The sequence below is a fragment of the Penicillium bovifimosum genome (assembly GCF_028826915.1).
Source record: "Penicillium bovifimosum strain IBT 22155 chromosome Unknown utg000007l_segment0_segment0, whole genome shotgun sequence".
In the NCBI taxonomy this organism is placed as follows: Eukaryota; Fungi; Ascomycota; class Eurotiomycetes; order Eurotiales; family Aspergillaceae; genus Penicillium; species Penicillium bovifimosum.
Window position 1 is genome coordinate 1,301,581 of NW_026622716.1, and position 25,943 is coordinate 1,327,523.

The 25,943-nt window shown below is 52.2% G+C and overlaps 6 protein-coding genes across 6 annotated transcripts; 3 read left to right on the forward strand and 3 right to left on the reverse strand.

The window, feature by feature from the left end:
* Nucleotides 1-69: 69 nt before the first annotated feature.
* N7515_009409 (translation initiation factor eIF2B subunit delta) lies at nt 70-1,897 on the forward strand (the record flags this gene model as incomplete). Its single annotated transcript, XM_056670153.1, has 3 exons — nt 70-130; nt 205-842; nt 908-1,897. The coding sequence occupies 3 exons, from the start codon at nt 70-72 to the stop codon at nt 1,895-1,897; spliced, it is 1,689 nt and encodes a 562-aa protein (XP_056517952.1).
* A 1,245-nt stretch (nt 1,898-3,142) lies between these two features.
* N7515_009410 (uncharacterized protein) lies at nt 3,143-4,055 on the forward strand (the record flags this gene model as incomplete). Its single annotated transcript, XM_056670154.1, has 2 exons — nt 3,143-3,226; nt 3,726-4,055. 2 exons carry the CDS (start codon nt 3,143-3,145, stop codon nt 4,053-4,055), a joined length of 414 nt encoding a protein of 137 aa, XP_056517953.1.
* A 5,625-nt stretch (nt 4,056-9,680) lies between these two features.
* On the reverse strand, nt 9,681-12,616 carry N7515_009411 (uncharacterized protein; the record flags this gene model as incomplete). Its single annotated transcript, XM_056670155.1, has 2 exons — nt 9,681-11,494; nt 11,545-12,616. The coding sequence occupies 2 exons, from the start codon at nt 12,614-12,616 to the stop codon at nt 9,681-9,683; spliced, it is 2,886 nt and encodes a 961-aa protein (XP_056517954.1).
* A 2,773-nt stretch (nt 12,617-15,389) lies between these two features.
* Nucleotides 15,390-16,184, reverse strand: N7515_009412 (uncharacterized protein; the record flags this gene model as incomplete). Its single annotated transcript, XM_056670156.1, has 1 exon — nt 15,390-16,184. The coding sequence occupies one exon, from the start codon at nt 16,182-16,184 to the stop codon at nt 15,390-15,392; it is 795 nt and encodes a 264-aa protein (XP_056517955.1).
* Nucleotides 16,185-19,354: 3,170 nt separating this feature from the next.
* On the reverse strand, nt 19,355-19,740 carry N7515_009413 (uncharacterized protein; the record flags this gene model as incomplete). Its single annotated transcript, XM_056670157.1, has 2 exons — nt 19,355-19,586; nt 19,640-19,740. 2 exons carry the CDS (start codon nt 19,738-19,740, stop codon nt 19,355-19,357), a joined length of 333 nt encoding a protein of 110 aa, XP_056517956.1.
* Nucleotides 19,741-21,158: 1,418 nt separating this feature from the next.
* Nucleotides 21,159-24,342, forward strand: N7515_009414 (PHD finger domain-containing protein; the record flags this gene model as incomplete). The annotated part of the gene is made up of 4 exons (XM_056670158.1): nt 21,159-21,204; nt 21,234-21,297; nt 21,674-23,116; nt 23,190-24,342. The coding sequence occupies 4 exons, from the start codon at nt 21,159-21,161 to the stop codon at nt 24,340-24,342; spliced, it is 2,706 nt and encodes a 901-aa protein (XP_056517957.1).
* Between the last annotated feature and the right edge of the window lie 1,601 nt (nt 24,343-25,943).

The following is a 25,943-nucleotide window of genomic DNA, read 5'->3' on the forward strand; positions in this document are numbered from 1 at the left end:
TCTATTGTAGGTTTAAGGTTTTCTCTATTGAGGTAGTCTCTATTGAAATTGTCTCTATTGTTCTCCGCGATGAATCGCAAGTTAGGGCTCGGCCGTCGGGTGAGCCGCTTATGGCATCATTTCTTTTTCCGTGAGTCAACTCTCCACCTTTCTTCTCCCCACCAACCTCAAATCACTCTTCCTCACACGATAATTGATTTCCAGACAAAATGTCGGAATCATCCAATCCAGCGCCTATTGCGCAATTATCCACCCCTCTCTCATCAGCCTCAGGGCAGTCCCAACCTGCGACCGAGGTCGCTCCGCAGACTCTCCCGATCCGCGACTCAAAACCCGCCCAGCCCACCGGCGATGCGCCCGCGCCCACCGATGGCGCCGCCGACAAACCACTCACTCCCGCTGAATTAAAGAAGAAGGCGAAGGCTGAGAAGGCTGCCCGGCGCGCCCGAGAGAAATTGGAGAAGGACGGAGGTGTTCCGAACAATGTCACCATCACTCCTGGTGCTGGAGGCCAGCCTCGTCTACCCACCACACCGAAGAAGGATTCTGGCGCTGCTGCTGGTAGTCCACAGAAGGGACCACGCGTCCCGCATGCGCGCCGTGGCTCTGGCCCCGGTGCTGTTGCGCAGACTGGTTCCGTCCTCGTGGAGCAGAAGAAAAAGAGAGATGATAAGAAGGTCGCTATCTTCGGGCATTTGTACGGTCAACAGCGTCGCAGCACTGTCGCCGGTGTGACGAAGGAAGTACACCCTGCCATCTTGGCCTTGGGTATGCAGTTGATCGACTATACTGTCTGCGGCAGCAGTGCGCGTTGCGTGGCTACGTTGGTCGCTTTTAAAAGGGTATGTTTCTTTTAAGCTCAACCCCAGAGAAAGACTCCATGTATACTGACAAGTCGCTTTAAAAGGTCATCGAATCTTACACTACTCCTCTGGGCACATCGCTGGCTCGCCACCTGACTACACACCTCTCGCACCAAATCACCTACCTCTCGACATGTCGCCCTCTCTCCATCACCCAGGGAAATGCCATTCGTGCATTGAAACTCTCCATCGCCTCGGTTGATCCATCCACCCCCGAATCCATCGCCAAGACCAATCTGTGCAGCTTCATCGACAGCTTCGTCCGAGAGAAAATCACCATCGCCGACCGGGTAATCGCCGACAGCGCAGCCCAAAAAGTCCAAGACGGCGACGTGATCGCCACATACGGAGGCAGCAACATCGTCAAGGAGACCCTCCTGCTAGCACACAGACAAGGCAAACGCTTCCGCGTATCAATCATCGACTCCCGCCCCCTCTTCGAAGGCCTAAGCCTCGCCCGCGATCTCGCCGCAGCCGGACTCGACGTCCAATACTCCCTCGTGCACGCCATCACACACGCCATCAAAGACGCCACAAAGGTCTTCCTCGGCGCCCACGCAATGACCAGTAACGGCGGCCTTTACTCGCGCGTCGGCACCGCCCTCGTCGCCATGTCCGCCAAGGAGCGCGCCAGCGGCGTCGAAATCCCCGTCATCGTCTGCTGCGAGACACTCAAGTTCACCGATCGCGTCGCTCTGGACAGCATCGTCGTTAACGAAATCGCTGACGCCGACGAGCTTCTGCCCGCCGGTGTTCCCCCCGCGTATGTCGTCTGCGATCCTGCGGATAATTACGTGCCCCCTCCCCCTGAGGGCAAGAAGGGCGCAACCCGTCCCCCGCCTCCTGAGCTGCCTGTCTCATGCAAACCTCCCGCGTCCCCTCTTGCAAACTGGAGAAACACTCCCAATCTGCAGCTGCTCAACATCATGTACGATGTTACGCCTGCTGAGTACGTTGATATGGTCATTACGGAGATGGGCAGTTTGCCGCCTAGTGCTGTGCCAATTGTCCACCGTATGGTTACGAATCTGTGATGTGTGGGGGTTCTTTTTATGTTAGCTTGCTGATCACGGAATTCAAGCGTGGGCAAGGTCAACTCTTCAATATGTATCCATTATCAAAAAGCATGAAGTGGTCCCGACTGCTGAGGCGTCGTGGTTTATTATTCATCTGTGGTATCCTCTCTAGGTTCTCTTAAAAAGCTATTGCTTACGGTATTTGGTTGGTATCTGCGGCTGGCGTTTGGCGCTGGTACATTGTAGACTTGAATAGATCACTAGGTCGTTTCCCAATTTCGTCCCTAGAAGGTATTCGCCTGGACTTGGGGGGTTCGCGGGTCGCTGTCCCTGGCTCATGTGTCGCGCCAAGCCATGAACACATGACTAGATGCACGTAATTAGAAGGTGAGTTCAACTTGTTATGTGCCGTTAATGTTATTTATTATGTTATTGTAGTCTCTACTAGTACTAGACCACTCTCTATGGCCTTGTCGCCCCGACATCATGTCTCCGTTTAAGAACTCAGTACGTACTATCCTCGGGGCTCGATGAGTGTTATAGCAATGGCGGTGTACGCAGCGGTGAAGGCTTAACTATGGGCATATGTAACTCGATGTGAGGCGTTCGTTACTGGAGATTGCTATGGTATTACGATACGGAGTGCTTTCTACCTTATTGAGAACTGTGTAATGGTAATACAGTGATGTTACATTTTCTGCCGGCCTAAGTACATGTCAAATTCCGGTCAACATCCATCCAATCCCGAGCTGCCTTGGGTCCTTGGCGTTAGGCACGGGCACGGCCCAGGTGTCATCCAAACCACTGTTGCTGTCGGTCTCCAAGTCCTCTGCCTGTTCATCGACATTGTTGCTGGATGTTTGAAGAGAAACAGGATCAGATTCAGGAGGAGCGTTCATGCCACTGTGCTCAAGAAAGGACTGGAAGATGAACCGGCAGTCCACGTCGGATGATGCCTGTCTGAGGCTGTCCAGAGCCTGCGGAGGCCGGAGAACGCTCGCTGCTGGGAGAGGTGAATGATGATGTTGAAGGCGTATTGGCGGACAAGGTGGACTTGTGCTGGCTCTTGCCTTTCTTTTTGGTGTTGGGGAGCGTTGTTTTTTTTTTTTTTTTTTTGGTGTTTTCTGTTTTTCTCAGGGGACATGGGGCAGGGTGCCTTGCGCACAAAGAGTGGAGATTGATCGAAATTGGGGGTGTACTAACACCCTGACTCTAACATGATGGATGAGACTGTGAGATGCTTGGATCATCTCGAAGTTCGAGATGAGCCAGGCAGGTCACGATTGTCGGGTTCGGTTGGATGTAGAAGGGCGTGAATACGCGCACTTCGACGACGTGGGCCCGGAGGTGAGGTTGGGTTGGTTACTCGACGACGATGTGGTCGACGAGGCATAAGTGCTGGCTGCTCAAAGGCTTGAAGTGGAGCACTTCTTCGACGTGCAGCTTGGATAGCAGGTGAGGTTTGGTCGGTGAGGACTCGACGACGTGGTGGAGGAAGGAGAGATTTCGGTTGCTCAAGGCCCTGAAGACGCTCACTCCTTCGACATACGGCTTGGATTGAAGGTGAGGTGGTGTCGGGGAGGAACCGACGACGACGTGGTTGAGGAAGGATAAATTCTGGAAATGTTAGAACAGAACCAGAAGAGACTTCAGCCAGTCCCTCGGCGTCAGGAGTCGGCCAAGGGAGGGTGGGGTTATTGTCGCCAGCTGCGTCGTTTTCTTTGTTCTTGGCGCTTTCCCCCTCAGCACGTTGACTGGCGTGCTCGATGACCCCATCATCTTGGGTAGCCACCCCTTCAGAGTTTCCGCCATTGTTGCTGGAGTCTAGGGAAACACCAGGGAATAGCTCATCACCAGGGAGCTCCCCGGGAAGGACAGTCCATCCAACTTTAGGCCAGACGGCCTCGATCCCGCCCTCGAGAATATCGGCATCAGGTTGATCAAAGGGTTGAGCACCGAAAACTTCTGGCCAGATGGGGTCGAGCCCGTCCTCGAGCATATCGGCATCAGGTTGATCAAAGGGCTGAGCACCGAAAATCTCTGGCCAGATGGGATCGAGCCCGTCCTCGAGCATATCGGCCTCGGGTTGATCAAATCCCTGACTGCCGAGAACCCCAGGACAGATGTGGTCGAGCCCGTCCTCGGGAATATCGGCATCCCTCTGGTCGGATACTAGTACACAATGGTCAGCAAGATATCACAGCAAGGGTCCTCGAAATAGTCGGCAGCAGCCGTTGACATGGCCGGTGGCAGTCATCGACATGGTCGACAACAACTGTCGACCTAGTCGTCGTGAAAAGCTGAGGACGTTTCTCGTCGACGAGCTCTATGGGACGACTCACCTCTTCTTATATCAGACGGCGGCGGGGGGTAGACCGATGACGACTCGGTGTGATGATGGTCCAATGCGAGATTGGAACCATCGCCTGCTGGTATTCATGTGTCAGCAATAATATCTTCGCGAGATTTGTCGACGCGATCGGGGCAGCGAGTCGTCGATGTCGATCGCGGCTGGCAGGTTTTGGGATGGGAGGGGAGGGGGTTGACGGTAAGACTCGGACGACTCACTACTCTCTGGGAACGATGGCCCCATAACGAGTTCCATCCACGATGATGCTTTATTCATCGGTGACGACATATCCTTTCGGTGGACAGTGAGGGGATTAAGCTGTATGACTTGAGCGATAATAAGAGAAGTCCACGGGGAACAGTTGCGGAACTGGAGGTTGATGGAAAAGAGATGAATCTGTCATGTCTCATTTTGAATTTATGCCTCCCTTTGACTCTGGGCTCGTCGTCGACGACGTCGATCGTGAAGTCGTCGGCGCCGAGTCGAGGCTTAGGGCTAAGTTGGCGACTACATCGATACATCATTTTGAACGGCGCCGACTCACCCGCCACCAGCATCATTGCAATTTTTGCTTTTCTCCTATTGCCTACGTCTGCTGGGTAGAACTTCTCCAACTATCGCCGACTGATACAAGTCATACGGGCTATTCCCATCATGATCCATGAACCAGAGTTTTGACGGGCGTGGTTGTCGTCGATTCGTCGTATCCCCGGCAACTACAGAACACCATGACGGAACATTTCTGCTTTTTCTGGGGAAAGTGCGTGCTTATCTAGGAATACGTACACTTCTATCATTCTGATCTTCCAGGGTAAACAAAGACCTCAACGTTGAAGTCATTCGTCTATCTGGCTAGACATTTAACCCTTCCCGTCTGTCCTACAACCCTGCGACATCAACCTGTGCGTGGACTACTATAAGACGATAACGACAGTTTAACGGGATATCACTTCATACTAAATCAAAACATACACCATTGCTATGCTTATCTGATGGTATTCCAACTCTGTCGCCAATCCAAATACCCCATTGCGCCGCGGCCGCGGCCATATGGGCCTGAGGCTCCAAAGCTATACCAGTATGGACACACAGCCAGCCCACCAACCGATACAAACAATATGAGACATTGAGATGCAGACAGTGCATAACCTGAGGCATGAAGAAAAACGAACGGGGCACATGTTCAAACCAACAGTTCCAGTCCGATTTCAAAGATATTGGACAAGACGGTGTGCAACCAAGAACCCCAAGCCCTTGGATACCCTTATACCATCATGCAACCAGCCCCGGCCTTCCTCCCATTGTCCTCATGGGTGCCTTTCAAACTTGAGGGTGCTGATACTTGTCTAGTCCCGAAAGCGGTATTCACGGGCAGCCACCTGGGCAGCGTGGCACCCTGCCGGGAGAGCATCCTAGCACCTGGAAAACCGGCAATGTGGTTGATGGAAGGAACGAAGGCAACTCAGGCTCCTTCTACACATAGCACCGGAGACATGTATATCCCACGTGCTCCCACGTGGACAGCTCAGAAGTGTAGGTAAATCGCGTGACCTCGTTGATAAATACTGCCTTCGCCTCCATCCTCTTTCTTCTTCTTCTCTTCTTCTCCTCACCTTTAGGGTCGCTTGGTGTCTGTGACCAAGAAGACAGACACCCAGATGGGTCCTCTCACATTGCACATCGCGGGAAGACTATCTGGTCGCGGGCAACCGACGACAGGCATATTTTTTGGCACTTCCCCCATCAGGGGCCCATCTTTTCATCAACCGCCGCGCCAGTGGCACGGGACTGGAGAAGAGATTTTCATCACGTATGCCTCTGTAGACTGTGCCTTTGCGCGTGACTTCATTCAGTAGAGATACACAAACAACTTTGCACAGCTCGCTCCTGCCATGCATGCAGGCAAGTCGCGTGACTTCGTCGATAAATCTCGCCTTCGTCCCCATCCTCTTTCTTCTTCTAGGTTTTCCTTCTCCTCTCCTCAGACTATAACCCTACCACGCCTTGGTGTCTGTGATCAGGAAGACAGGCACCACAGGTAGTCCTCTCGCATTGCACATCGTGAGAAGACTATCTGGTCGCGGGCAACCGACGACAGGCATATTTTTTGGCACTTCCCCCATCAGGGGCCCATCTTTTCATCAACCCTCGCGCCAGTGGCACGGGTTTGGAGAAGAGATTTTCATCACGTATGCCTCTGTAGACTGTGCCTTTGCGCGTGACTTCATCCAGTAGAGATACACAAACAACTTTGCACAGCTCGCTCCTTCCATGCATGTAGGAAAGTCGCGTGACATCGTTGATAAATATCGCCTTCGCCTCCATCCTCTTTCTTCTTCTTCTTCTTCTCCTTCTCTTTCCCGGTACTTACAGGTTAGCCTTGGTGTCTGTGATCAAGAAGACAGGCACCACAGGTGGTCCTCTCGCATTGCACATCGCTGGAGGACTATCTGGTCGCGGACAACCGACGACAGGCATATTTTTTGGCACTTCCCCCATCAAGGGGCCATCTTTTCATCAACCCTCGCGCCAGTGGCGCGGGATTGGAGAAGAGATTTTCATCGCGTATGCCCCTGTGTCTTTGAGCATGGCTTCACCCAGTAGAGATACACGAACAACTCTGCACAGCTCGCTCCTTCCATGCATGTAGCCTAGGTAAGTCGCGTGACATCGTCGATGAGTATCACCTTCACCTCCATCCTCTTTCTTCTTCTTCTTCCTCTTCTTCCCCTTTTCTTTCCAGGTACTTACTTAGCCTTGGTGTCTGTGATCAAGAAGACAGGCACCACAGGTGGTCCTCTCGCATTGCACATCGCTGGAGGACTATCTGGTCTCGGGCAACCGACGATAGGCATAATTTTTAGCACTTCCCCATCAGTGTCCCATCTTTTCATCAACCGTCGAGCCAATGGCACGGGATTGGAGAAGAGATCTTTGCGGCTCGTTGCCAGCCTCTTGTTCTTGCTTCTATAGCACGAAGCTTTGCAGTGCTCTTTTGTTGTTGTTTGGCCTTCTGCATGGAGCTGCAGACGGTGTGGAGGAGTAGAACGCCCGCCTTGCTTGCTTTGCTTTTTAGTCTCTCAGTTCATAGCATAGAACTCGAATTCTCTTATCTGCCCTTCTGGCCACCATCTCAACAGTAGTGCCGACATTTGTTTCTTGCAGAGTATGGATGATGTACCTAGATCCCGGCCCGTACCCGCTGCCGCTTTTCGGGGGAGCCCCACCGCCCCACCCGTGGTACTTTTGAAATGGTACATAATCACTAATCATGTGCTGCCATTTCTTGGTAATCCCCATAGTAAGTGGAACACACCCGCCCGGCTGAATAAGCCGCCTCTTGCAAGGATACGGCTAAGATTTGCAAAATGGCGGCGTGTACGGGGCGCTCGCGCCTCCGCCCGCAACTCCCAGCGTTGCTGCGTTGACCTCAATTGACGCTTGCGTTGTAGGTATATCCGTTCTTACTTTCGTGGTCGGTTCCCGGGGTGAGCGTGATCTGCTTCGTGTATCCGGCTCTGGACCAGGTGTAGCTCGGCCAAGCTCCATACTGCAGAGGATCGCGAGTGCTCTGGCTATGCAACAACGGGAAAATATTCGGGAGGCCAGGGAGGTGGACAAAAGCGTCTTGGGAAGTGAGGGATGGCGTTGGTGTCAAGTTGGGATTAGTCGGGATGCACGTTGTCCGATGTTCTCGACATAGCCGGATGGAGTTTTGAAAGGAATATCAGCTGGAGGCAGATGCAATTAGAAGAAACAGCTATGAAATTAAGGAAGCGGTACACAGAGCTGCATACTACCTAACGGTTCCTAAAGTGAAGTATTCCATGGAAGGCGGGAAGACCCAACCCCGGGCGACACGAGAATTAAATCACCCAACACCTACGCGAGTCGTGAAGCGTGTACCTGTAATTCCACCTTGTTAACTATATACAAACAGTGAGCAAGGCACGTGTACAGGACCTTTCTAGATAAAATATCAAGAAAAATATTCTGTCCACTAGGTTGTGGGTGTCGAGTTCCAGGACGCGTGTTTGGCGAGCTTTCCGCCAACTGGCCAGTCACCAGCCAACCGGCAAGACTACATTCCTACGAATTGCCCCAATAAGCTCACTTCCACACGTGGCGCATCTGATCTGGTGTTGAATTATATGGCAAAGGTACCTATAAACTTGCAAAGTTGGGGTGCTTGTGTGGCCAGTGCGCGTGGTAAAGGAGGATTTTGCCGATGATATATCGAGTTACTGTAGAACATAAGAGGTATCAAAATACGTACTCGTAGGTCCCACCAGGACCATGTAAGAAGTAGCTGCGCATTGGTAAGGATCGTCTCTATCTGCGCCGCCACCGTGTCGAACATCCGACATCTCCTTGGCCCTGATTCATCCGCCCACGGGGGTTGCCAGATTCAGCATAACAGTGAGTTCAATCAGAGAAGAGCTCCTCACGCAGCTCCTCAAACTGGTGCCCAAAGAGGGAAGTCCAATGTATCGCCGGTCCCGGTAGGCCATACTCTGGAGTCTGCCATCGCCTTCTCGTGATAGGCCGCAATTCACAGCTCAATATGGTACTCGGTAGGTACTGTGGACTGATGGAAACGAGGACCATGTTGAGCTGGAAATTGTGAATTGGTCCTCCTGTACGCCAGGTTAGCATATACTCTCTATGAAATAAGTGTCAGAAGAACTTCCACAATACGCTTTATGGAAGGCCACACCCGAAACCAGACTAGCATGAGCCTCATGGACGTTTTATGCATTTAGCAAATCATGAGTAAGGATGCACTGCTGAGGATAGGAGTAGCGATTATGGTATAGAAAGGAATGGTAAAGATTGAATCGCAGTATGGTTTACAATCTACCTAGTAGGTCTGTGTATGTTACATCATGCTACAGTAATGGGAGCTTACACTACGCTATAGGTACCTATCATGGAACCTTTAGGACAGCACAAAGCCGTGGTCGTGAAAGACAGGATACAACAGCGAAATCAAGCTGTGCAATCTCGCATATGAATGGACAAAACGGATGGACGAGAAAATCATACAATTCATGGCTATCTACACAAGGGAGGCAGGGGTTTCATCCCCCTGACCTCGGAGAGTTCTCCTGCCCACAGGCTCTGCAGCACAGCCGATCCCTCCTGCCGATCCCTCCTGCATGTCAGCCTCAGACGTAGCAGTGGCGACGGGTGGGGCGGGGGACTGGACTCCTGGCTTTGATGACCAGAAGCGTCTCTCTGCCGCCCGATTTGTCCCGCCGCTCTCCTGCAGCCTGTTCCTGGCTGAGCATTGCCGGGCTATCGGCATCCTCGACCCTTCCGGTGCCCTTAACCCCCGCACGGGCTGTCCCTGTTGCCGCAGCGTCTTGGGGACTGGCTACCTGGAAAGGAGAGGTAAAGACTCAAGAGGCTGCTGTGACCTGCAACCCCTCAAGGAAGGGAGGTAGAGACTCAAGAGGCTGCTGTGACCTGCAGCCCCTCAAGAGAGGAGATGAGCGCCGACTCTGCCCGTCTACGCTCCTCACGCTGGGCCAACAGCACATCGAGATGCGAACGAGTACCAGTCCGCAAGCTCCCGTGTGTTGGCCGGTCGACAATCAACCAACTCCAGTCTGGTTCCTCCCGAGCCGGCCTGGAAGGAGGCGGCTTGATCGGGTCTTCCCCAGTGGAGGTTGGCGATGTCGACAGTGATCGGGTTGGGGCCAGCTCAGTAGCAGCTGGAGCCTCGACAACCTCATCGAGCGTGTCAAGGGGGTAGGATCCGGGCATGGTCAGCGTTGGCGAATCCCACTCTGACTCCGAAGGGGCCTGGCTTTCAAGAGCGGGCCACCATTCTTCGTCAGACGGGTCTGACTCCGAAGTGGCCTGCCATTGAAGCGCAGGCCACCATTCGTCGTCGTCAGAGTCAGACCAAGCAGAATTATCTTGTTCCGACGGAGAAGGCTTCAGGGCAGCAGGAGCCTGCTGGGAGAGAGCAGGCTCACTTACGACTGCCTGAACGGCGACCTTCTCCGTCCCATCCGGAACAACCGGAGTCGGCTGGGCCACAGCGCTCGTGACTGTTCGGCTCGAAGGCTCCGAGGCAGTGGGGGCTTGCTGCGAGGCAGCAAGCTCACTCACAACTCCGTCGGTGGCGACCTTCGCTTTGGCGGCCAAAACAGTCTGGAGCGGCTGAGACCCAGCGGGCTCACTCACAGTTGCCTGGGTAGGCACTTCCGTTGGAAGAGCCGCGAAGCGCACTTTCTTGGCCAGAGCTGGCTGCGGAACAGCTAACACGCTCATAGCTGCCTCGAGTGGGACCTGCGTGGAGGGCTCTGGCACGATGGGAGTTGGCTGCGGAGCAGCGGGTTGACTCCCAACTTCCAGAGCAGGCGCCTTCTCGGTCACGGCGCTCGGGGTGTGCGCTTGCGGCACTGGGGGCGCTGGGACAGGCACGTGGACTGCCTGGACAGGCTGGGCTGGGATTGACTCATCCCGGGCAAGCAACTCAGGCTCGGCCTTGCGCACCGTGTCTTCTGCGACTTGCCCGACGCACCCGGTGGGTGCGATTGGCTGGATTTTGTCAATCCGAGCAAGCAGCTCAGAGCCGGCCTTTACGACCGTCGCTCTGGTGATCTGCTTCTTGCGCTCTGTCCATGGCGCCACGGGTCCCATGCGCTTTTCTGCTTTGGAATGGCTGGGCCGGTGATACTCGATCTGCACAGGAGCCTGAGAGGGCTGTTGGACAGCTGGCGCACTCAATGCTCCCTGTGGAATCTGGTCGATGTGTGGTGCCCCGTGACAAGGCTCCCACGCAATCGACAGGCACTCCCCGGTCCCCAGCCATTCCATGTAACCATCTGGCCGAGCCGAAACTTCCCCGGACTGTGACCCATCCTGGGGTTGACTGGACTCGGCCATCTGGCGCTCGGCGGAATTCGCCATCACGTCATGTCCCTCCACGGGCGAAGGAACTGACGGGGTGATTTCAAGCGACTGAAGGGCGCCGCAGATGGCCTCGAATGCGCCCAAGAGTGAGCCAGCCTCCAATGACTCTTGACTCGCCAGCGGAGTTGCATCTGACGACGCACTGGCAGTAACGGGCGCGGGGATCATGGCACCGTTGGAGCCATTGGTCGGCGGGTTCAGCTCACCGTTGGACGCAGTCTTGCTAGCCTCGCTCTCACCTGAGCTCGGGCCCTCACCGTTGTCCTGCCCAGCCTGCGGCTGACTGGGGGGGATGGACTGGAAACGGTGGGGCCGGTCGCTTTGGTGAAAGCCGACCACTTCGGCCTGACATCTGTGGCGTTCTCCAGTCGCTTAATTGATCGCGAACCTCGTGGAGCCGATTGAGACGCAACCTTCCTTGGCATAGCACGCCGGCCGTGCTTCTGCCTGCGCTTCAGGAACTCCATGCCAAGTAAATCGACTTGTTGGTCAAGGAGTTCGTCGAGATGCGCCTGCGCATCTCTGTAGCGCTGGTAAAGGTTGTTGTCGTCGATTTCTTCCATGAGGTCCGTCAGCGCCGTCCAGGCATCACCGTCGCCCTCGTACTTGCCCCGCCAAGCGCACAGCGCAACTGCGTCGCCCGCAGCCTCCTTCAGTGCCCTCTTGGCTTCCTCATAGCGAGCCTCGAGGACATCAAATTGGGCTGACAGGTTTGCGATGTCTGCGGGGTTGTGATGGCGGGCAGTCTCTACGGGGACGATGAATCCGCCGTACATCCTCGGCTGCGACGACGACTCCTTTGGCGTGGAGTCAGTCATCTCGATCTCTTGTCCAGCACTTGTCCCTTCGGCATCAGCGAGCTCGTTGCTCAGCTCGCTGATCTCACGCAGCTCTTGGAACTGGTGGCTGGGGTTGGCGGGGACATTGCTGCTGGAGACTGCCTCAGAGGGGCCAGTCTCAGATCGCCGAGGACTGTCGGGGCGCTGGTTTCGGATGGTGGCGGATCCGAAAGAGGGGGTTTGGGCTGTGGCGGGGCCCACCAGGGGGGTGATCCCGTGCAGGGGACCCTGGTTGTCGGAGGTAGGGTTGGGAGAAGGACCACATTGCAGCGGGGCGGCCCCCACAGTGACACCTGGGAACAAACCCCCGAGGCGCTTCTTAGGCGCCGGCTCGGAGGTGTTCACAGGCGCAGCAGGGGCGGCATTCCCCAAGGTGACACCTGGGAACAGACCCCCCAGGCGCTTCTTAGGCGCGGGCTGGGGGGTGTTCACAGGCGCAGCATAGCCAGCGGTCCTTGTGGTGGCACCCAGAAATCGGGCACCAGGACGCTTCTGCTCCTCGGGGCGCGCGGGGGGGTCCAGAGGTGCCGCGGTGGAAGCAGGCGCCGCCATCTGGAAAGGGATCACACCGTTCCGACGCTGGGGTCCCTCAGGGAGCCTTGGCCCTTCTCCTTTCTCCATTGTGCTAGGAAGATGTCAGGCAAGATGTCACGAAGAATGAACAGATGGTTGGTTGGTTGGATAGATATGTGGATGGATATGTGGATGGATATGTGGATGGATCATCGAGTACAAGTGAAGGGACGTGTCAAGGTATGAAAGCTGATGTCACTTACTTTTGATGGGGGGTCAGGTGGTTGTAGGTGGGGGAGACTTGATTGTCTGCGTTGTGGTTCATATTGTACTCGATGGAATACAATTGAAAGAATCAAAATGATGGAGAGAAGAAGAAGAAAGATTCGAGGAAGAGGAAGATTTCATTTATACTCGTGGACGAGGACAAGATCAGTGATGTCCCTGTGTTTGGTTGGATGATCCAGGATCACCCTAATCGACCAATTAGAAATTGATTTCTTTGTTCACGAGTGAACCCACAATCCCGTTTGTACATGGCAAATAGAACAATTCCTTAATAGGATATTGCATCCATCAATAAAACAAAGAAATCTCTGCATATCTCCTTCCCAAGCAACTGAAATGTATCCTGGGCCGCCCTTGCCCTTCAAGGTAACCTATGAACCCTTCCGCTGCACTTATGGTTTATTTTATTTTCTCCTTTTCTTTGCCGAAGGACCCATTGCTTTCAAGAGTTGCGGCGGGCACTAATATTGGTCTCTGTTCAAGCTCTCTATATGAGTGATCCTGCAGTTAGCACACGCTACACATCCAACTATCAGTTTTACTAATCCATTTACATATACTAGATTCAATCTAAACACAATGTACATTCATGGATTCGATATTCATTGTATGCATGCATATCTGTGCGTCGTAGATAAGGTTACGGGTCTGTGGACGGTCCGTGCCGTGCAGATCGCGCCACGTGGAGATCAGTGGCTGAGGCTTGGCGGGTCTGACTTTCGGGGGTCAGTGCGCTCGGGTTGCCGCAAACTTCCGTCTTCCCCAGCATGCCCCAGACCTTTCGTCCAAAATAATTTCATCTGCTCACTGAGCAAGGGAGTGAGCAAAGGTGAGCAGATGGATTTGCTTTCCATCACATTTTCGCGGTTTCCCATCGTTCCCCCGTTTAACGATCTCCAACCAACGCCCTTATTCTCCCACCATCTGTTCGCAACATGGCGCCAAGGCTCCCTCCCTCAAAGCTCGAAATGATCCAGCATATGATATTGAGCAAATCACTGACTGTCTCGCAAATGGCTAAAGCTGCTGAATGTACAGTACGTCCCGTAACTGGTGTCACCACTTGCACTCTTCGATTCTTTCCTGAATCCTAATTGCCAAGACACGCTAGACTATATTAAGAGTTTTCCGGAGTATCCTTGTCAGTGGGTCTGTATTAGTTCGTACACCAAATAACTAGAATAGTGTTTTTACTTGTACTTTCAACCCAGCTGATACCTCGATATCCCACTTCAAAAATTGACGTCCTGTTTCTCTTCCCGGCCGGAGTCCTAGTTCCTCAAGCAAATCATGAAAAATAATATCCCATGACGCCCGAGGCAATCGATGACGTGAATACGTAAGTTTGAAATAAAGCAGCTTCATCAGGATGAGTCAATCAATTTAATTAGATGAGCATTCTCCAGTTTCGGAGCGAATGAGCTTCCGCTCCTGTTCGTCTCGTATAATCTAATAATGCTGCTGAGCATCGTCCTTCTGACGAGCCTCTTTGTCCTTCCTTTTACCTCCTGGCATGGCAGATACTTTTCCTTGCGGAATCTAGCAGGTCGAGTGGTGCGCACCCAAATACTATTCCGTGCTGCATATCCAACCCTTTCAACGGCCCTTAGCTTTGCCGGTTCCTTTGCGTCTAGGGTTTTGTTGCTGCTTTGGCTACAGCCGAAACTGGATCCACCCCTTTAGCTCCAGCTCAAGAACCTTTAGGTGTGTTCATGGAAATACCTTGGCCGAATGGGACGATTAGCACCTATTGGCTCAAAGATAAGATACGATCTATGAGACTATTCCTACTATCAGGGCGGAAGTTGTTATAAATGGATAGTCTATAGACATAGAGATCCCTTCTCCGAGCACCACGATCGGAACGATGACCGCGACTTTTATGTGATCGGAGAAGGTGGTTTGAACCTAAGTGCGGAGATGAAGCGATACCTTGCCCAATCCTCGAGGCACTAGCTCATGTTTGATTTGTTTACTGTCGGAAATACTGGGACAATACTGGGTACTCAACTATCCCATTATTCCCATTCAGGATATATCATGTGACTTTTGTATCGTACCTAAATCCCTTCGAGGGATCAGATAGAGAGATCAGACATACATTCGTTTATTGGATACACAAGATCGCTCCCCGTTTGCTTCCACATTTACATTTATTTCTATGGAAACTTCGATAACATTTACACTGTGCGGTAACAATACATGTAGTAATACATCCCTGAGGATAAATTACAGTATAGATATCTTACTGGATTCTTGATATTCCGCGTCTATTCCAACTATGGTATGGTATATCTTGGCATCAGGTTTTGAGAATGAATCGAAGAGTGTAGGTGGTGAAACCCGTTTCGGGACGAACTGTAATATGCGTGAGCGACACCTTGATTTACATAGTGCATGCAAGTGCTTCGAGGACTTTTTGTAGGTAGGAAGGGCTCAATACCTTTAGGCCGAGGATTCTTCAATAATGCTGTCAACAGCTTCAGCGGCTTCTGTAACCAGCGCTCCAGTTTCCTCACCTAAAATCCCCTTTTCTGTACGTAAAGCCCACAACCTATCGCCCCACAATCGCCACCGCTCCCGTGTCAACCCGTCATCTCTCGGCCATAGTTCCGTCTTGTAATCTAACGCCGCTGCCCAGTGATGCCGCAGCTCCTCGTGATCCGCCTCCCATAGTGCCCGGCCCCCATCCCGTATCCAGATCGCTGCTACTCGAACATCCAGCGCCCACATCTGCTCCGGTGTCATCCTGTGCGCTTTTGGTTGGCCGGACTGGGGTCCCTGGCTCTCCAGCACATCGCGGCATGCATACAAGACCCATATAGGATGCACCCTCGCTTTTACCCTTGGTCGCTTTGAGCAGCGCGGCCGAGAAACCGCAGAAGCGGAGGAAGTACTTGTCACCGCTGTTGATTAAAGTAATGGCAGTGGAGTTGTCTTTTGCACTCGATTCACGCACACCATCCCAATCGCGCCAGGCCTCAAGAATGTCATGCACATCGCGCCACTGCGCGCCGAAGCGCGGCAGTGTCTGCCACTGTAGTTTTCCATCGGCCCCGGTGTAGCTACGGAGTCGTCGCTCCGCATCGGATCTCGAGGGTACGTTGTTAGGCTGCGTCGGTAGCTGCACGCGGAGCGCGTCGAGGAGGGCTAGGCGAGGGTCGTGTGAAGTTGAAGAGGTGACGACGGCCGTAAAAAAGGCATCCCAGAGCATCCAAAGCGCGTGAGCGGGGTCCGGAGAGGTAGTAATAGAGGTGACAAGGTAGGCGGCTGTTTCGTCCAGCGCTGGCACTGGCGCTGAGGAAAGGTTGGTAGTGACAAGGGCTTGAATGGGCGTGGTGAAGGGATTCGGGGGGCTGCTGCCCGGGACATCGAGAATGGTTGTCATTTTGCATACGACTCTTTTCGACCAGCGGGAGGTTGTGGAAATGATACTAGCTTTGAATTGCGGTCTTGGGCGTCTTTATGCTGTTTTCGCCAAGATGAAGTGCCTAGAGGTAAATGACGTCCCATTACTTGGGGCCTCAAACCGACCCCTGTACAATGACTCACCTACGCGCTGCTGCCTGTTCTATAGACGAATGAGACAGCTCTGCCAGTTGTTGGATACTTAGACCGTCCGGCCCTACAGTGAGGCATATTGCTTTTCTGATCAAAATCTTGTTTTCGCTCACAATGCACTTTTTTGATTGAGCATATCTTCAGTCCTTCTTACATCATTACCTATAGCTTTACAATAAGATGATGCTATGCTGACCCCCACAACCAATCTCATGGCTGTATCACGCATAGCGGCTACGGCCTAGATTATAGTACGAAACCCTGCCAAGTTCAGATGTGCGCTGAATAGGACTAGTGAGAATCTCTGAGAGTTTCTCTGTTACAGTGCGTCTCGAAACCGGTGCAACAAGAACACTCTGAGACACTCTTTTTGGCCCCACTTCCAAGAGCTTAGCGCAAATCGTCTATTGAGGTGACCACGCTAAGCTGAGGACCTCTGCAATAAATATTGTACGGCATCGTATCTCCCCTTCGTATGATTCGATCCTTTGCTTTTGATGTCGGGTAAAAATGATAGCTACTGTCCTACATTAATGACCTTACTTGCTTTCCATGTCCGGATTATTGAGACACTTTTTGGAGCCCTAATCACATACCTATGTAACCCAAATTTGGATTAGGCATAAGTTTTAGGTCTTGTGTCCGACTGTATATCTGTACGACGTAGATAAGGTTACGGGTCCGTGTACGGTCCGTGCCGTGCAGATCGCGCCACGTGGAGAGTGGAGACGGATGACTGACGCTTGGAGTTGGACTTGGCGGGCCCGACTCTCGGGGGTCCGTGCCATCGGGTTGCCGAAAACTTCCCTCCTGCAACCATTCGGATAGACTGTCTCACCCAGTTCACAGTATGCAAATTCGTACTTTGAATACCAGTACATGGCCTTTTGATGTAGATATGCAGCCTGTAGCCAGTATTTACCCTTCAAATCTCGATTCGGTCAGATCATGGATTAGTGTCGGCGGTCGCCAAGTACACTACGTATGGTCCAGCACGCGGGCCCATAGTAAACAGTGCGCCGGGCCCCGCTCATCGCATTTGCGCTAAGCCTCTAGGAAAAGGGCAGATTCTTTTTTCGTCTAGTGTCCCCTCTTAGCAGAGTCGGTGATGCATCAGCGCCAATCCTCGACGTCTCGTGGATTTACAGTCAGTATGACAGGCCTGTGGGTTATTTACTCTATTGACACGGATGCCCGGTACTGACAAAAACGCCTCTGCCTCAGACGGATGCCCCAGGTGTATGTCTTGGTATCTGCCGTATCCAGGCCATAACACCAATATCAATCTCCGTATCTTCGCGACTTGCGACCCGGACACTGCCAGCAGGGACCGATTCACATATGGCCAGTACAGGTCTTCAAGCCACATGATAACTTACTTCCGGCTCTATGAACCTACGTTCCAACTCATCCTAGAGGCGTTCCGTCGCCTCGGCGTGGTCGACAAAGAGACGCAAGATGCTCGAGCCAATATGAACCATCCGACATCACTTGGATCCTCGCGAGTCAGGGCGCCATGATGATCTTCAATATTGGAGAATCTCCATACAGAACAAAGGTATTCCATCCAACCTAGGGGGTAGCAACTTGTAACTGACACATATTGCGACAGACAATGAGACATTACGATTCGGATACGATTCGGATAGCGCCGCCCCCTTACACAACAGCCTGTTTATAACAGCCACGAACTGCACCCTGCTGCCTACCTCTATGCTACAGAGGCTAAGATGCGGAAGGATATACTGAGACAAGTGGACAGCAAGGCCGGATGGTTTATGGTCTATGGATCGGTTCTACAATTAACTTATCCGGTGCCTTCCCTTGTCGATGAAACTTCGGAACAAATTGGTCATCGGAGATGGGATGACGTCAACATTGAAAACTGTCCTGGGGGCTGTCTGTGTACGAAACTACGGTGCTTGAGTTGCGACTTGGGTTCTTTATATTGGAATGGGAATCTATCGTACCCTATTCCGAGCTTTGTAACCAGCTCCACGAGGGCTTCGCTCCGGCCCGGCGGGCAGTGGGTGCGCAGGACCACCTCATTGTTGCAATTGACGCTTGCGATGTATATCCATCCTTGCTTGTGTGGTCAATCCCCGGGTGAGCGTGGTCTGCATCGCATATCCGGCGCTGGAGTAGGTGTAGCTCGGCCAAGCTCCATATTGCAAAGAGGATTGCGCGTACTCTGGTTATGCCGAAACGGGAGAAACTTCGGGAGGTGGACGACAGCGTCATGGGACGTGATGGCAGTTGGTGTCAAGTTGGGATGGGTCGGGATGCGCATTGTCCAATGCTCGTGGCATAGCCGACCGAAGGTTTCAAATAAATAAAGAATGAATATGAGATTGGAAATGGTTGAGAGAAACAGCCGTGTAATCAAGGGAACAATGCACAGAGCTGCATACTTCCTAAAGTCGCCAGTACAAGACGGGAAGACCCAACCCCGGGCCGCACGAGAGATAGGTAAATCACCCAACAGGCGAGTCGTGAAGCGTGTACCTGTAAGCGTTAACTATATGCAAGCGTTGAGCAGGGCAGGTGTACAGTACCTTTCTAAATAAAATATCAACACAGCTATTCTGTCCAGTTGGTGGGTGTCGAGTTTCAGACGCCCGGTTGGCAAACTTTGCGCCAACTGGCAAGTCCCCAGCCAACTGGCAAGACTACATCCCTACGAATTGCTCCAATAATCTCATTCCTACACGTGACGTGTCTGATCTGGTGTTGAATTATAGTATATAAAGGAATTATAAAGAATGTATCCGAAGATGAGTGACATTATAGTAGGTGTGTATACATCTATCCAATTGCATCAGCGTACAGTAATCCAACCTTAACTACACTACGTTAGAAGTACCTATTATGGAACCTATATGACAGGCTAAAGCGGGGGTCGTGAAAGAAGGGATACGACGGCGACACCAAGCTGTGAAATCTCCCATACGAATTGACAAAATGAATGGAAGAGAAAATTATAACATTCCTGACTATCTACACAAGGCATTCAGGGGCTTTATCCCCATGACCTCGGATGAGAGTGCTCTGCCCCGGGCTCTTCAGCACAGCCAATTTCTCCTGCGTGTTGTTGAAGTACTGCTTGGTCTCCAGCCATGCCATGCAACCCTCATGCGGAGCCAAATCTTCCCCGGAGTGTGACCCATTCTGGGTTTGACCGGACTCCGCAATCTGGTCGTGGGATTGCCGAGCACCGTCGGTGTGCTGGCTTCGGATGTTGGAGGATCCGAAAGATGCGGTTTGGGCTGTGGCGGGGCCAACCAGGAAGGTGATCCCGTGCGGGGGACGGCGCCATGGAAAGGGATCACACCCATGCGACGCCGGGGTGCCTCAGGGAGCGTTGGTCCTTCTCCGTTGTCCATTGTGCTAAGAGGATGTCAGACAAGATGTCATGAAGCTTGAACAGATGGAAGCTTGAACAGATGGAAGCTTGAACAGATGGATGGATGAACAGATGGATGGATGAACAGATGGATGGATGAACAGATGGATGGATGTACAGATGCATGGATGAACAAATGCATAGATGAACAGAGGCATGGATGAACAGAGGCATGGGATGGATGGATGTGTACAGGTGAAGGGATGTGTTAAGGGTCATACAGGGAGCACACGTGGTCAAGGTATGCAAGCTGAGGTGACTTACTTTTGGTGATGGGTCGGGTGGTTGTGGTGGGTGGTGACTTGGCTGTCTGTGTTGGAGTTCATGGTGTACTCGAAGGAATACAACCGAAAAAATCAAAATTATGGAGAGGAAAGAAGAAGAAAGATTCGAGGAGGAGGAAGATTTTATTTATACTTCTGGACGACTGACGCTGAACATAAGTTGGTGACATGGTCATTTGCCGGCCCTACGACTTGAGCGCATTCTGGTCAAGCCTCTCCAGGAGATATGGGTCCAGTACTATGTGTATGAATCTCATCTCGTGAAGGCTAAGCTGTGTGTCTACGACAAATGGTGTGCGGTGGACTGGCTGCCTAGCTAGGATAAGCTGAATAGGCCCCATCTGGGATGTCTATTGAACCTTTATACACAGGCAGACACTGAATATCAATAGAGGTAGGTACCTAGCCATGTTTCTCTACGCTGAAGTACAATGGTAACACCTTCGAAACAATAGGAAAGGCAGCCTTGGAAGTCAAGGCTATTCAGGTGTATTGTATCTCATTGTTTCTCTCGATTCAACTCACCTGAGCACAACAACGCTGATCCAAAATGGAAGGTCCCCCATGTCGTGTTCCTGGACTATTTAGTCTCCCTCGTTTCCCTTCTTCTTCTTCTTTCTCTTCTCCTCTTCATATCACTTCTCTCTTCTCAATTTGCTCTTTGCTGTTTCATCTTCCATCTTACGTCTTCGTTTTCATCTTTCAACTTCGTCATTCGTCGTCGTCTTTCGATTTCGTCTTTTGACTTCATCTTTCGACTGCATCTTTTGATTGCGTCGACTGCGTCTTTCGACTTCATCTTTCGACTGCGTCTTTTGACTGCGTCTTTTGACTTCGTCTTTCGTCTCTTCTATTTATCGTCACCTCTCTTTCTCTTTCTCTTCTTCTTTCTCCTCTCCTCGTCATATCACTTCTCTCTTCTCTATTTGCCCTTTGCTGTTTCATCTTTCATCTTTCATCTTTCGTCTTCGTTTTCAACTTTCAACTTTCAACTCCGTCGTTCATCGTCGTCTTTTTTGACGTCGTCTTTTTACTGCGTCTTTCGTCTCTCCTGTTTTATCGTCACCTCACTTTCTCTTTTTCTTTCCACTCACTTTCATTCTTTGTTTCCAAGATGATGGAGACTATCCGCCGAGCCTCAAAGCGCCTTCTCGAGAAACGTAAGTATTGCCTCTCTCTCTGTCTGCAGCAACCTCTCGCCTGGTCCCTCGTCTTTACTATGTCTGTCCTGTGACATTTGTGATGTGGAGACCGTGTCTCTCAAGGCATCATGTCGCCCTCCCACTGATATGATCACATCTCGGCCGGGGAAAGAAACCAACGAGGCGTTGCATCTTTCAGGTAAAATAGGGATTTGCCACATGTGACATCTCTCTGTTTTCTTTTTTTCTTTTCCTGTCCACTTTGCTTTTGAAACTTTACAAGATGATCAATGCTAATTCATTTTATACAGGAAAAGAGAATGCCGCGAACAATGGAAAGGAAAACGAGGAAAACAAGATTGCCAAGGAGGAGACCGCAGAGGAAGAAAACACCGCACAGGAGGAAAAGAAGAAGGCGGCAAAGGAGAAAAAGAAAAGCACAAAAAAAACCGAGAAAATGGCCAAAAAGACAACCAAAGAGACCAAGTAAGTTGAGCCTGAAAAGTTGGGGCATCGGAGCGCATGGCACTAACCCTAACAGATCTGTTGCGCCTGCCCCGTCCGGAGAGGTCTCTTCTCAACCTGCGGCTTCACGGAAGCTTAAGAAGAAGGCCCGGCCAGAACCAAAACCTCGGCCTCAGACTGAGCAGATAATGAGACCGCTGGGGGAATACCCATCGGTCGCCGAATACAAGGCTGCTGGCGTGAGACCGCTCTCCGCTGAACAAATTGCACAGCGCGTCGCAGCCGCTACCGCCCACATCCCGCGCCCCGTTCAAGATGGGCGCCTGAGCGGTGTTGAGAACTCCGTCGCCGTCGAGCTCTATGATGAGGAACTTGCCAAAGAAGCAGCAGTTACCTCGATCTCTAAGTATGTCGTATCCCCCGCTGATGCGACCAATCGCAACACCCCAATCCCGGACGCCGAGGGCCTCCGAGTCACCCCTGTTGAGCCGGTTCCCTTTGCAAGTGCAGAGGATAACGAGTATGTCGCCGTGCTAAAGTCAATCCCACTTCCACCGTCCGACAAATATGATCTCCTCAAACTCCGAGCGGCCATGGAGGTCGCCATCGTCCACGCCCTCGAGAGTGGCAATGAGCGATCAGCTCAGAGTCTGCTGTACCTTTGGTCCAATGCAGGAGATGATGAATTCAAGATGTCTCTGATTGCCAGCATCTCCGATGGCAGTGCTGACAATCTACTGCGACTTGCTCTCATGGCACTGCTCAAGAACGATTACAATGATGCCCGTCAGTGGTACCTGAACTACGTCCCGCCTGATTCAGATGATCCTGTCTCTGGAAAGGAGACCGGCCAGCCTACTGCTGATACTATTAACGCGGTGGACACCTTCAAGGTCTCTGACATCTATCGTGATACAAGCGGTCCTCGACTTCGGGAGGCATTTATGAGCGGAAAGTCGAACACGGCCCCGCTCAAGAGGCCCAAGAAGCCTGTCCGTTCTGAGGAGAACGCGTACAGACGCAAACGCAAGTGGGAGTCAGATCCCAATCACGACGCAAAAATGGTACAGAAGCGTGCCCGTTTGCTACAGCTGTCGAAGATTGACATCATTCCCACCAGCGCAGTTCGTGATGAGATCGGTCCGCCAGATGCTATTCACCACCTTTACACAATTAACAACGCTGACCCAATTACCACTGACCCAATTACCGCTGACCCAATTGATCGGTTGCGTTCCCTCCCTGTTTTTACTAGGTCCATTCTTGACCTTCCCCTCGTCAGGGCTTCAGAACCTCCGGAGTCAGTTGTTTCTGACCGGCACCAGAACGAGCTGGCTGAGCGCTCACGCTCGCTCTCTATTGACACGACCCTCTCGGATGTGTCGTCGACGTCCAACTCTGTTTACTCTGTCCGTTTCAACAATTGGTCTGGACCACACCCAGCCCGGCAGATGCCAAATTCCATGTACGTGAACTACCTTCCTGATGTGACTTGACATGACTTGCTCTGTTCTACATGCTAACATGATACGTTACAGCGAGCCGCCAGACAACAGTGACGAGTGCAGCAAGTGTGGCGACGGAGGGGATCTTCTGTGCTGTGATACATGTCCCAATTCGTACCATTACGAATGCTTGGATCCTCCCCTGGATCCCAAGGATCCCCCGAAAGGTGATTGGCACTGCCCTAAGTGCTCTGTCCGCAACAGTTTCTCGACGCTGATCGCGCGAGCTGGCTACTACAAGAAAACGGAGTACCGGGTTCCTGAGCCTATTAAGGAGCATTTTGAAGGAGTGGGTGAGATGATCATCTCCGATGAAGATGGTTACGCTCGCAATCCGACAAATTTCAGTTTCTATAAATTGAAGCCCCACATCGAGCGACTAACTAAGGTCCCGGGGCCAGCCAAGGAAGGGGGTCACACTCTCGTGTCATATGACCATCCTCACCATCTCCGAGAATTCGATGACAACGGCCAACTAATCCGTTGCACGAAGTGTGCCGGCACGATATACGGTGGCCGGCCCATCGTGCAATGCGATTATTGTACGTGCTATTGGCACCTTGATTGCCTCACTCCGCCGCGAGCGGCTCCACCCAATCCCTGGAAAGGGTGGATGTGCCCAAATCATGTCACCACCGCGGACGAGAGTCTGTTCGACGATGCCTGGGGGGGGAAGAGGGGACGCGTGCCTGCAGATGACGTGGTCCTCGAATTTATTCGAAAGGTCAAGCAAGACCACGCCGAACGGCGTGGTCTCGAGGAACAAAGGCAGATCGAGTGGAAGTGCCTGGACTTGACCAGGCAGATGATCGCCGAGTTCTGTTCGACCTCGGGCAATGCCTACCCTGCCTCGGGTCCCCGTGAGGCCTTAACTGACAAGATTTTAAGCGCTGTCCGGGCCCTGGTCGCCGGGAGCCGAGAGATCAACGCAGCGATCGCGCTGCTTTCCCTGGTCGGTGGCCAAGCCTCTTCCGTCGGCGAAAGCCACATCGCCGACGCTGCTGAAGTCAGTGACCCCTCTGCTCCCGTTCCCATCCCCTCATCTAGCCCTATTTCGGTTTCTTCTGAGGAACACTCCGAGACAGAGGTCTCCCCTCGCATCCCTGCGTCGAGTCGCAAGCGCTCACGTTCAGACGACCAGGCTACGGAGGAGCCGGCGCAAAAGCGCCAATTCACCAAGAAGTGAGCATCTCACTTCCGTTGTTTGATTTAAATCAATGTACGTGTACGATATGCATTCAGTGGGCCAGAGGGCCTATGGATACTTGCTTGCTTTGTCTTCGTTTACTTGTCAGGGTGGATAACTTACTCTTTGTTCAATATTACTTATTAAATTCTGTAAATTCTCTCGGTTTCATTTCTCTCGGCGTGATCATACTCGCATTGAAATACAGATCCTAACGCTTGCCATTAAGGCGAGCACTTCTCCCTCGAAGTAGCATAGATTTTCACCAAACCCAACGAACGAGTAATCCGTTGCGCAAAGTGTTGGTATCACCAGCTAGGTCCTGTGTACACAGCTAAGTGGACAGATGTGCTATAGTAGCAACGTGTGGATTGTATTCGATTTGATTGATTGATGTCTATCTGTGTGTCTAAGGGTACCTAGAGGCTAGGGGGATATGCCCCTGGATCCCGCACGTGACACACAGGCCCTCGGCGGTCACAACGCCGAGCGGCACATACGACCGCAGGCCGCCAAGTCACAAGCGGATATATCCCGACACAAAGTGTGGCAGCAGAACATACGGTAACCTCTGCCTGCGTCCTCCAAATCCTCTCCCCCAACGCAACAAGCGTCGGTCCAAACTCAGGCAAATCCTCAATCTCCGGCCCCTCCTCCTCATACTCCTCTTCCGTCCCAAACGCGCAACCTGCTAAGCCCACCCCGACGCTGACCTATTGTTTAGTGCAATTACTGTGCCTGCCGTCGGCACGTTGATTGCGTTTCATCACCCCGAGCGGCTCCACCAAATGCCCGGAAAGGGTGGCTGTGCCCGAACCATGTCACCTCTCAAGACATCTTTGACGGTGAGACGCGGCCGCAGAATATGGCCTGGGTGGACTGCGACGTCATAGTCCCTGATAGCAACCATGTCTTCAGAGATGGCATGGTTTGGGCAGAGCCACCCTTTCCAGGCATTTGGTGGAGCCGCTCGGGGTGATGAAACGCAATCAACGTGCCGACGGCAGGCACAGTAATTGCACTAAACAATAGGTCAGCGTCGGGGTGGGCTCAGCAGGTTGCGCGTTTGGGACGGAAGAGGAGAATGAAGAGGGACCGGCGGTTGAGGATTTGGATGGATGGATGGATGGATGGATGGATGAATAGATCATCGAGTACAGGGACGTGTCAAGGTATGATAGCCGATGTGACTTACTTGGGGTGGGGGTTAAGGTGGTTGTGGATGGGGGCGACTTGGTTGTTGATGTTGGTTGGTGTTCATGTTATACTCAACTGAAATAATTAAAAATAATGGAGAGAAGAAGAAGAAGAAAGATTCGAGGAAGAGGAAGATTTCATTTATACTCCTGGACGAGAACGGATCAGAGAAGTCCCTGTGTTTGATTGGATAATCCAGGATCACCCTGATCGACCAATGGGAAGTTGATTGCTTTGTTCACAAGTGAACCCATAATTACGTTCAACGGCAACTACTAGCACACATCCTTAATAGGATAACGGATCAATAGAACACAGAAAATTCTGCTCGGCTCCTTCCCATTGAAGTAACCGCAATGTATCTTTGGGAACAATAGCCCTTCAAGATAACCTATTAGCCCAGT